General features: G+C 36.8%; 1 protein-coding gene across 1 annotated transcript in view; it reads right to left on the minus strand.

The window, feature by feature from the left end:
• Positions 1-12,630, minus strand: part of LRP1B (LDL receptor related protein 1B) — a gene marked incomplete at its 3' end in the record, with an annotated part of 1,731,654 nt that overhangs the window by 61,047 nt on the left and 1,657,977 nt on the right. Inside the window, exon 84 of the mRNA XM_084254814.1 lies at positions 3,417-3,578. Coding sequence (XP_084110940.1) covers positions 3,417-3,578 — 162 coding nt within the window. The remainder of the gene's footprint in view (positions 1-3,416; positions 3,579-12,630) is intronic.

Consider the following 12,630-nt stretch of genomic DNA (forward strand, 5'->3'; position numbering starts at 1 on the left):
TCAGCACAACTAAGAACTGATGTTTTACCTCCCACTAATGGACGTTTAATTAGGCACTGTAATGAACCATTCTGTCATTCCTTCATTTATAGAGAGAAGACTTTGTATATGCAAGATACAATTTTGACAGAACATCGGGTCCACTGAACCTTGCCGACTCACATCTAATAGATACTAAATTTATTATGCTTTTGTCAGTTGTTGGATTTATCATTTTAATGACACTGTCCACAGACTTATTTTGCTGCCAAAGAACAGCATCACCATACTGCAGAAACATTTGTTGACATCTTGATCAACAACTCCTGGGTTCCAATTCTGACTATAATATTACTACTTCGGGACCTTGAGCAAGTTATTTAACCTCTGTCTAAGGATTAATTGGTTAATTTTAATAAGTGCTTTGCAGTAAAATGTGGGAAGTGCTATGACTGCTAATAGTGATAATAAAATTATAATGCAGCCTTTTATAATGCATTGGGCTACCTCAGACTGTGATTCTATTAAGGTGCCAATTAAAATATAGGCTAGGGCCTCCCAGGTGGCGCAGCGGTTGAGCGCTGGGTTGCGAAGCTGCCCGCGGCCTCTGCGGCGCCGGCTCGATCCCCGGCTGCTCCCCGGCCACCGGAGGAGGGTCCCACATGGCGTGCAGACCTCTCCTGCCGCCCGCTGCTCCCCTCAGCAGTGTACTTCGGTCCTTCTGCCTGCTCTGCTCCCCGCTCTGCCTCTGGTGAATTCTCTCACCCCCCCGGCTTCTGACTGTACCCAGTGCATGTATAAACCAAACAAACAAACAAACAAATAGATAAATAAAATAAGACATGCCTCTAGAAAATTTAAAAAAAAAAAAAAATAAAAAAAAAAAATAAAATATAGGCTAACTGAATTTATTCTTTTTAAGAATCCAAATTGCTCTAATGATGGCTATATAGTATATTTAAAATATAATTCCAAAAAAAGTATAAATAATAGTGGTTTCTGATGTTAAAAAATACTAAAAATGAAAGGAAAAAAATGTCTGATATTCTATGACAATGAAACCATTGGGAACTGATGAATAGTTATACACAAATACCAGATGGTTGTACCCTAATTAAACATTGCTTTTTCCATTAAATTGATTGTTCTTTTATTAACTTGCCTCCAAACTATTTTTATTTATTTATCTATGATTGTTCATTTTTTTAAAGATTTATTTATTTATGCATACAAACACAGGGGTGCAGGCCAGAGATGCTGGGGGTGAGAGGATTCATCAGAGCAGTGGGGAGCAGAACAGGCAGATCTACTGAAATGCACTGCTGAGGGGAGCAGCAGGTGAGACAGGAGAGGTCTGTTGCCCCATGTGGGTCAGCTCCCTGGCCGGGGATCGAACTGATGCTGCAGTGACTGCAGATAGTTTCATAGTGCTGAGACTTAACCACTTGCACCACTAGGGAGGCTCTGATTGTTCATTTGTTTATATTCAATAAATGTGATTATTAGGAGTAGTCTGAAAGAGGTTATCCTATTAAGTAGAAGGAATTCATGTAATTAACAGTCACACTTGGTAAGAGTGAGTAGAGTAAGAAAGAAATGAAAAAGAAATCACTTGAAGTGTCAGTAGAGAAACAGATTAGTTCCAGCTGAAGTTGAATGTGAACAATTTCAAAAAGGAGACTGTTAAAGCTGGACAGGAACAGAGATGGAATTGCACATGGAGAGATAGAAAGTGTGGAGGAATACAAAGAAAGTGCATTTCAGGGGAAGAGAGTAATGTAATAGTTGGGAAATTCAGTGATATAAATAACTTTGATCAGTGTGATTTTTCTAGAATATAAGAGGGGCTGCAAAAACAGTTTGGATAGTAATGAGGCTGTGCATTTTATGGGATACTATATATTCAATATATTGTTCCTGATAAGCATGAACTCATTTGATGCTATAACAAGGGCGGGTACATTTTAAAGGCAAAAGTACAAATGAAGTTGGAACATAAAAGAAAGAGCGGGATCAAAATGATTCCACAATTTTTAGACCTGAATGAGGAGTGTTTTCCTTTATAGAGAGAGGAAAAGCAATGGTAGAAGAGTTTTGGGGTGAGAAAAGTTAATTTAGAACCAAATCAAGTCATACAATAGAAAACTAGGTAAAAAAATTGGAAATTCAGGAGATATATTTAACTAGTTATATATTTAGAATCAATTGCATTTGGATGGTAATAAAATCCAGGAATTGGGTGAAATTATCTCAGCAGTGGGTCTCAGTAATATGAAACAGAATGTAAACAGATATGAAAATAGTGGTAAACACTAAGACAAATGTCGAATGTGTTTTAGGAAGGGAGTGCTTAGTTATTGATGGTAGAGGTGAAGTCATAAATGAGACTTTGCCAATGCTTATGGTAACATGGAAGGCATTAAAATAAATGAATTGACTTAATACAGGTGTTTCAGAAGAAAGAAAAATAAACCTTTCAGAGGTAGAGTCAAAAGAGAAGTAAAGAGAATTGTGGTGTATGATAACTCTTGAAATCAATGCTAGTTTTTGAAAAACAAGCTGGGAAATAAAGTTGTAGCTAGAAAGGGATTTGCACACAAGGAGAGGGTTTTCAAAAAAGCACTAGGCAGAGAGTAAAATATTGGTAAGGCAGGAGAAAGAGGAATCAATGTAAGAAATATGTGCATAGGTAGTTAAGAGAGATTCAATGTATGGGTAGAGAGCGCAGTATTACATGAAGGGTGGTTTCCTAGCAATAAGAGGGAACATAGGATGTTTGAACATAGGATAGGGGTAGCTTTGGGGAGATGGTGGTGGGAGCTTCTAACAGTTCTCTTTAGACAGCTTCTATTTTTTGTCAATGAAATAGGAGTCAATTCCTCATTTAAGAATAAGTTGAGTTGTAGATATTGGAGGTGTGAGAAGAAATGAGAAGATCTGTCAGAGACATGTAGGTCAACCAGTGGATTAGTGATGTAAAGTAGAAAGTAGTACCCATTTGAGATTAGTGATTAAAATTCAAATGACGTTGTGTTTTTCTTCAGTTGTGTGAAGGCACTTGGGTGCCAATTGAGGACAGAGGGATAATTGGATTTAGCCATGGTTATGGTTTTCCTGGAAAGTATAATAAAAGGATAAAAGGGGCAAGGGATTTGGAGTATATACAAAGGAATGAGTACAATGATCAATAATGGAATCTAAGATGAGTAAGGAAGAAACAGAATCTTTAAAATAAGAGAATCTTAGGAATCTATGAATCTTAGGAATCTAAGAATCTGAGGAACAGTGTAAAGAATTGTTTTGGGGTGTTCATTGGGGTTAAAGAATCTGAACCTCAAAAAGACAGAATGGCTGAAATTGAGATAATGGAGGGAACATGGAAAACTAATATGAATATCAAAATATGCTGTCAGACTACAGCTGTTACTTTCACTTACAGTACTGACATCTGTCCCCAGTGTGTTCAGGCTGGCAGTGACAGTAAGGCTGGTTTCCAGGAGTCACACTGCAGGTCCCTCCATTTTGACAATATTCTTCACAGACTGTTTGACCACAGTTTGGTCCAGTGAACCCCAGTGCACAGCTGCAGGTGGGTCTTCCTATTGGCAAAATAAAAAAGATAATAAAAGGAAATTATTTTATTTGAATAGTGTATTTTCATAGACTTGTCATTGGACAAAAATTGAGAAGCCAGGATTCTGGTCAAAATTTGTCACTACTTAATCTGTGAGATGTGGGGAGTAGTAACATTATTTTAGGCAGTAATGCGTGCCTTTGCATCCCAGTCACCCTGGTTCCATTGAAGTCTAGACTAAAAGATAACTCAGTTTCACCACAGGTAAAGTGGTCAGAGCTCATTTTCTGAATAATTATATACATATAATTTATGCTTGAAAGTAATTGCGTTATTCTTTTTATGTCCACTTTAGTTTCTATTTTTTAAGGTTTATTTATTTATTTATACAAGCACTGGGTATAGTCAGAAGTGCGGGAGGGTAAAAGAATTCACCAGAGCCAGAGCGGGGAACAGAACATGCAGACTGACAAATACAGTGCTGAGGGGAGCAGTGGGCGTGGCAGGAGAGGTCTGCGCGCCATGTGGGACCCTCGCCGGTGGCCGGGGATTGAACCTGAGCTGCAGAGGTGGCGGGCAGCTTCACAGCCCAGTGCTCAAATGCTGCACCACTGGGGAGGCCCCCATTTTAGTTTCTTAAAATTGTTTTTGTTTTACTCAGATGTAATCATGCAGACTGAACTGACTATTAGAACATAAAATATAACAAAATAGAGACAATCAAATTTCCCAGTGTTCAATTATCATACAGCAGTCACTTCCAAATCAACATAAAGCATGATCTTGGACTTATTTTAATAAGCTTGAGTGAGCATGTCATCAACATAAGATCTATGGATATTAGTTGTTTTATTTGAATTAAATACACATAAAGTCTTTAGTATAGAAACACTTACTAAATCCTATTTTATTTCATTTTGCTATTTTTTCGTAATAAATCACCATAACTTTTAGTCTAGTAAGATGATTTAGAAGTCTAATGGTAAATGAACATAAGAGCAAATCCAATGGAGTGTCATTGAATGTTTTCTTTCCTTGCTCTGTGGCAACCAACACACAATGAAAAGGTGAATTCTTTTTTTTTTTTATAGAGGCATGCTTTTATTTATTTGTTTGTTTGTTTTGTTTATACAAGCACTGGGTACAGTCAGAAGCGCGGGAGGGTGAGAGAATTCACCAGAGCCAGAGCGGGGAGCAGAGCAGGCAGAAGGACCGAAGTACACTGCTGAGGGGAGCAGCGGACGGCAGGAGAGGTCTGCGCGCCATGTGGGACCCTCCTCTGGTGGCCGGGGAGCAGCCGGGGATCGAACCGGCGCTGCAGAGGGAGGCCGCGGGCAGCTTCGCAACCCAGCGCTCAACCGCTACGCCACCGGGGAGGCCCGAAAAGATGAATTCTTTAAACTGTTTTAACAACAACATGGGCCTTCCCGGTGGCACAGTGGGTTGAACACAGCACTGTGAAGCTGTCCACAGCCTCTGCAGCACCAGTTTGATTCCCGGCTGGCCAGGTAGATTCCCACACGGCGAGGCAGACCTCTCCTGTCTTGCCTGCTGCTCCCCTCAGCAGTGTACTTTGGTCCTTCTGCCTGTTCTGTTCACTGCTCTGTCTCTGGTGAATTCTCTCACCCTTTGGCACCCCTGACCTATACCCCAGTGCTTGTATAAATAAATAAATCTTTTTAAAAAAACATAGTAAACTGATGTATCAAGAATGAGTTTCCCTAAGTTCCCAGACTGTCAAGAAATCAATTGAAAATGGAGAATAGAACTAGCTTTCTAGGAAAGGTAAAATAAAACAAAGCTAATTCTATCATTTTTAGTGGGGAACAAAAAAAGGTTAGATGTTGTTAAAATGTAAAATAAAAATAGCATGATAGAGAGAAAGAGAGAAATTCAGTTATTGATCTCAGTTAACTAAGAAGATAATATCACTCAGTTGACTAGCATTAGAGAATCCCCAACTATCTACCCTCTCACCTTTGCAGACGTGAAGCATAATTAGAATGGTCAGGAAAGTGAATGAGTAAGGTTTGGTAAGACTTGAAATGTGAAAGTAATGAAAAGTGTTCTCTTTTGTTATCGATTCTACATTGAAGGATGATCTTAACATTTTTTTGGAGGGACATTTTAAAGTGAATAAAATGATCCCCAATAAAATATATCCATATTTCTAAAGAGATAAAAAAGTTAAGATTCCACAATTTATTTATTCTTTTTTACAGTTCATTTATTTTGCCAGCTTTACTTGGGTTTACATACCTAAAAATGGTAAAATCTGTTGCTTTTCAAGGAAGATAATTGCCTACATTTTTATGATGGGTAGCATTATTTTAAAACTTTTGCATGTCACTAGTTTAGTGGCAGAAAAATACTTATTAATAGACTTGAGAAACAGGTAAATCTTTGTGCATTAAAGCTGAGGAAATTACATTTTCTATTGCCAGAAATGACTTTAAAACTTTAGCTAAATATTTTTCTTGTAATTGCATTAATCTTTCTGGTTTCTTATATACATACTTTCTTACATACAGATAAAGTATCTTCACTGCAACAATAATAGATGCAAAATAAAGATACAAGAAAATAAATAGAGGTAGAATTTGAAGTGGCTACTTAATCCTTGGAACACCACTATTAAGGAAAACAAAAGCCCTAAACAAGAGATGTAATTCCTCTTCACCTACTTCATCAACAGTGAATGACTTACAAAGAAAAAGAATAAACAACTCAAATTAAAGTGGGCTAAATGTAAAATGGTAGAGAAAGTACAGGAGAAATCAAAATACATTATGGCAATTAGAAAAAGTATATTGAGAGAAACACTTAAACGTTACAGATAGAAATGTTTCTTGAGATAACTTTCTAATATTTTTCTTTTTTAAAAAAATATGAGTAGGGTCTCCCTGGTGGAGCAAGGGGTTCAGCACAGCACGGTGAAGGTATCCACAGCATCCGCAGCACAAGTTCGATCCCTGGCCAGGGAGCTACTCACATGGTGCAACAGACCACTCCTGTTTCCTTTCCTGCTCCCCTCAGCAGTGTATTTCAGTCACTCTGCCTGTTCTGGTCCCCACTCTGTCTCTGTTGAATCTTCTCACCCTCCACACATCTGGCCTGTACCCCAGTTCTTGTATACATAAATATTTTTTAAATAAAAATTATGAGTAAAAAAGAGGAAAATGGTGGTATTTAAAAAGACAACAAACACAATCTGCAGTGGCAATTAAAAATTCCTCTCTTCCAGTCACTCAGAGTACTAACACTGTGCTTTCATCTCATCTACAGCTGTTTGTGAAACTAGGGCAGAGTGACCAGGTTGTCCCCCAACTAGCATAGTCCTCTATCATTTAGATTCCTATTGAATTGCTTTCAAAATTCTCTTCTTTCTCTTCCTTTGAGAGAAGATTTCTTTTTGACAAGTTGAAATCTTCATATTAAGGGGAATATTATTTAACTTGAAACCATGAGGTGATACAGCAGATCTTCTGTTTGCTGATAGTAAATGAACCATCTGTTGCAGAATTTTATAATGGGCTCCAACTAATATTTTCAAGAATCTCTCTGTGTACATCCATATAAGTTACATTGTATTCAATTATAAACAGTTTTTTAGGTATCTGGATTTGACATATCAAAAGGAAACAGCACCTTTACTATGACTAAGGTATAGATTTATATAATAGCAGTGATGCATCCAGAAAGGTTGGTCATAGCCAGCCTAGGAGGGCAGCAACATTACCAAGATTATGTACTGACTAGAGGAAGCATCTGGGGGAACAGTGTGCAGGAGATAATCATTTTAGTTTCTATACTTTTCTTAGCTCAGCCTGTAAGGGTGTAGGCTGTCAGATTTTTTGGATTCAGAGACTATTTGTGCCAATTCTAGTAGTGGGACCATGGGCAAATATCATCACTTGTCTTAGTCCTCCATGTGTAAAATGGTAATAATAATCTGTGCAGTGATTATGTAGAATCATGTAGAATTAGTTAATACATTCAAACCTTTTCTAAGTGTACCAGGTACATAGTTACATTTTAGCTCTGATTGTATTATTAATCTTAACTGATGGAGATTCACCATCTATCTGTATGACTTACTCTGTGATTATGTTTGCAAAGTCACTATAACATTCTAGGAAAATAATTCTGAAAATTTTCTTAAATGCATAATTTATTTCCACTATTTATTTGAGATGAAATTAAATTTGAATTATTTTTATGACAGTGATAGGAAAAAGCATGAATTCTACTGTCAAACTCCAACATTTTCAAACAATTAAGGATGAGTCCTCTGCTCTTCTCATTCTACACATTGCTTAATCCTACCTTTTTAAAAGAAAAAAAAAACACACTTTATAACACATACACTACAAACAAATATCTCAGCAAATATTTTAATAATTTTAAACTAATAAGCATTTTAAAGCAAATCTATACTCCTACTACCAATTCTAATGTATGACAAAGTAAAATCTTCAATCATAAAGTCACATTCCAGTTCTTCATTGGGATTCACAGCTTTTCGGTTTTTTTAAATACATATAAGTGATGTGTCTTATTCTGTTACTTCTCTCTGTTCTCTCACATGATAGGACAGATCCCTTAATATTTATGTAATATTCATATAATTAAATCCTGATTCCATGGTGAGGAGAAAGGTTTAAGAACTGGAGAACTTAATATATGGTGTATGTTTACTGTATAATTATGTACACATGTAAACCTTTCCTCTAATTTCTTAATCTCCGATTTCTTCTCAACCAAGTCCTCAAAATTTCTCCATATTTTACATTTATTAACATCTACACCTGAGAATTCTATCTCCAGTTGGCTGCTGAGACACTAGAATTGTTGATTTGTCTCTTTTTTCTGGCTCTTCTATCTCTCAAAAACATAATTCTTGGGCCTCCATGGTGGTGCAAGGGGTTGGCAACCTATGAAGCTGTCTGCAGCCTCTGCAGTATGAGTTTGATCCCCCTGCTTGGCCAGGTAGCAACCCACATGGCACAGCAGACCTCTCCTGACTCGCCCTCTGCTCCCCTCAGCAGGGTACTTCTGTCGATCTGCCTGTTCTGTTCCCCACTCTGTCTCTGGTGGGTCCTCTCACCCCCCCCACATCTCTGGCCTGTGCCCCAACTCTCATATGCGTAAATGAATTAATCTTAAAAAAAATTCTAAATTTCTATTTGGGGCAATTATCCAGTTTCATGGTTTCAGTAATGATCTTTATCTAAACACTTCTGTTCCATTTTTCTATTCTGGGCTTTTTCTCTTTCTTAAGCTTCAGAATTTCATTTTCTCTCTTTGTGTGACCCGTGTGAGTTTCTCTGACTGCTTAACTGGTTCATTATTTTCTCCCATAACTCCTCCCCCCAAAAGAAATTTTCTTCTCGGGCCTCCCTGGTGGCGCAAGGGGTTAAGTCTCAGCACTAGGAAGCTATCACCAGCCACTGCAGCACACTTTTTATGCTCAGCCAGGGAGTTGACCCACATGGTGTAGCAGATCTCTCCTGCTTCCCTCAGCAGCGTATTTCAGTCAATCCACCTGTTTTACCCCAACCCCCCAATCTGTTTCTGGAGAATATTCTCACCTCCTCCCCACTTCTGGCCTAAGTCCCAGCTCTTGTACACATAAATACAATAAATCTTAATTTTTTTTCTTCTTATATACATTGTCCTATGTGGTATACATGAACTCAGTATTCTGTAGGTTTTCCCTGCACTAAGATTTCTCCATATTGAGGTTTTACACTGTATGTTAGCAAAGTGCATTGACAATGTATGTGCCTGATAAATGAAGTTTATGTATACAGGTTAAATTCATAGAAAAATGGAAACTGGCTTTATATATCTTCCAGAGCATTCCAGCAAATTTCAAGCAGTAAACAAAATTAATAATAGACTTGTAATTTAACTGGATAGTCAATAATAGACTATGTTAAATATGATGAATACATAACAATTCTTAACCACTTATAATCAATAATAAATGTGATTTAGGTACATTCATTGACATAACTAAAGATTTTATAGCATGGGCCTCCCCTGGTGGCGCAGCGGTTGAGTGCTGGGTTGCGAGGCTGCTTGCAGCCTCTGCAGCGCCAGTTCAATCCCCGGCCACCAGAGAGGGTCCCACATGAAAAAAAAAAAAAAAAAGATTTTATAGCATGTATAAAAAAATGGAAATGCCTTGAAATCTCATGGAATTCTTTATATTTCACTAGTATTGCAAACCCTCACAAATCAAAATCATAATCTCAGAGAAGTGATTGAATCTGAAATATTTCATAAGGATATTTAATAGGAAATAAATTTGGAACAAAGTCAAATTATTATAATTTTCATTTGTCAGGCAGATCAGTGAATGAAATCTTGTTAGATATTTATTGGTTGTATGACTTTGGAAATTTACATTTCCTTACTTCATCTTATTTTGTAACATGGGTTCTGTGTGCTGGTAAACACAGAGCACAACGTGTCACATAATGAATTCTCAACAATTGGTAGATTTCAGTAGTAATGGTAGTACTGGTGATTTTACTATTACTAGAGTCACCATTAAATAAATTATTAATTTAGGTTGTTGTTTATAAACTTGATTTAGTACATAAGCCTTTGTTAAGAAATTCTATATGCAATATTAATGCACATTTTTTACCATATTTATTCTTTCGTTTTTATTAATTAAACATTATTTTCTTACATTGTTGTCATACCCATAGTTCTCCCTCCACCACATCACCCTTGAATCATCACCACATTTCCTTGTGCTTATCCCGTCCCTGTTTTGCACCCCCACTTCCTCTTCTTTGCTGTGTGCCTCAGTTCTGTGGTCAGCTTGCTACTTTTTCTTGACTTTGTTTGGTTTCTCTATATTCCAGATATAGAGACCATCCACTTGAGACCATCCATTATTTATGTCTTTTTCCTTCTGACTAATTTCATCTAAAATAATACCTTTCAGGGCCTCCACGGTGGCACAGTGGTTGAGCGCTGGGTTGTGAAGCTACTAGCAGCCTCTGCAGCAGCGGTTCAATCCCTGGCCACCAGGTGAGGGTCCTGCATGGCACGCAAACCTCTCCTGCTTCCTGCTGCTCCCCTCAGCAGTGTGTTTTGTCAGTCTGCCTGTTCTGCTCTCCACTCTGACTCTGGTGAATTCTGTCACCCTCCCACATTTCTGACTGTACCCAGTGCTTATATAAATAAATAAAAATCTTTAAAAAAAAAAGAAAAAAAAGACCCTCTCTTAAAAAAATAAATAAATAAAATAAAATAAATCCCTTTCAGCTCCATCCATGTTGCTACTAGTGGCATGAGTGTATCTTTTTGATGGCTGAGTAATATTCCATTGTGTAAGTATACTAAACTTTTTGATCCATTTGTCTATTTGGGGGCATTTGGGATGTTTCCATATTTATTCTTTTGGAGATAACATGCCCATGACCCATCTGATCCATACATATTAGCTCATAATATTAAACTATATATAATAATGGAATATTTTATATAGGTAAATAACAACATGAATATCACATGGTTCTCCATTAATTCCTGATAAACACTAAATTTATGATTTAGTTATATTTCCTATCTGTAGAGATGGGCCCAGGCAGCTATATGTTGTTTTTAATTATACAGTCATAATCAGCAATGCTAATTTTTTGTGATAACTGGTAATGTTTTTAGACACTGCCTTTGTAAAAATGTAGGTCCTCAGGTTCTAGTCCTCTTATTTAATTAATTCAACTCACATCTAAAAAGTAACACAAAGAAAAAGCATAGAGTGATTGAAATTAAGATATCATATCTAAGGAATTTACCAGATTTTTTTTTTTTAAGATTTATTTTCATTTACTTATTTATTTATACAAACACTGGGAACAGTCAGAAGCGCGGAAGGGTGAGAGAATTCACCTGAGCCAGAGCAGGGAGCAGAGCAGGCAGAAGGACCAAAGTACACTGCTGAGGGAGCAGCGGGCGGCAGGACAGGTCTGTGTGCCATGTGGGACCCTCCTCCGGTGGCCGGGGAGCAGCCGGGGATTGAACAGGCGCTGTAGAGGCTGCGGGCAGCTTCGCAACCCAGCGCTCAACCACTGCACCACTGGAGAGGCCCTTACCAGATTTCTTGGCATTTATTAAGCATTTAAAATGTAGCAGCCACTATAATAAATTTAATATTTATATAATTTCCAACATATCATAATTATCAAACAGATATTCATTAAAACAATCACTATTTATTTGCTATTAATTTTTGAATAAAATTTGCTAGGTAGTTTTAAGTCAAATAATATATCAATCAATATTGATCAATAAGTATGCTTACTCAAAAGCATATATTTTCATTTGAATAATATTAAGGTGTATCTTATTGGCATTTTCACAACTTGCTGTAATATTGGTAAGTTCCTGTCTTTAAAAACTAGATTCATTTAATATACTGTTTTGTAGACTAATTATAAAAGTGCAGTTTATCACAATGATTTAATCAATATGTATGGCAAAGTAGACAAAAATAACTTCTCTACTCATTATTGTACAAATACATGATGCTTTTCTCTATAAAAACACAATGCTTGACAATGTGTGGCTGGCTGCCATAAAGGAATGCTTGTAAAATTAATTTCATAGGTTCTCTCTGTGAGAAAGTGACCATATTTATTATTTCTGTGTGGTAGATACCTGCTAATGAACATGAAGAGTCTTTTTTTTCTTTTAAAACAATTTATTTGATTTTTATGCATTTGTCTATGTGAACCATGCTGTTTGCCTTGTTTAGCTTGTTACTGGGTAAGCCAGTCCCTGGTAATAATATTTTATATATATCTTCTGTGTATGTAGTTATTGTTTAGTTCTAATAGACTGAGAAATTCTAATTAAGACATTAATTTTAAATAACAATAACATTTGAAAATTCAACCACAGAGCATGTGTTTGTGGTTAATATTTTCCTATGAAAATTTCATCTAAAAGAGCTCTACTCTTCACTCACAACTTCACTATCTAAACAAGTCACATACCTGTCCATTTGCATAGGATAAAAATAATAAGCCAAAGACAATCACCATAGCTTCATT

The sequence above is a fragment of the Talpa europaea genome (assembly GCF_964194135.1).
Source record: "Talpa europaea genome assembly, chromosome: 1".
In the NCBI taxonomy this organism is placed as follows: domain Eukaryota; kingdom Metazoa; phylum Chordata; class Mammalia; order Eulipotyphla; family Talpidae; genus Talpa; species Talpa europaea.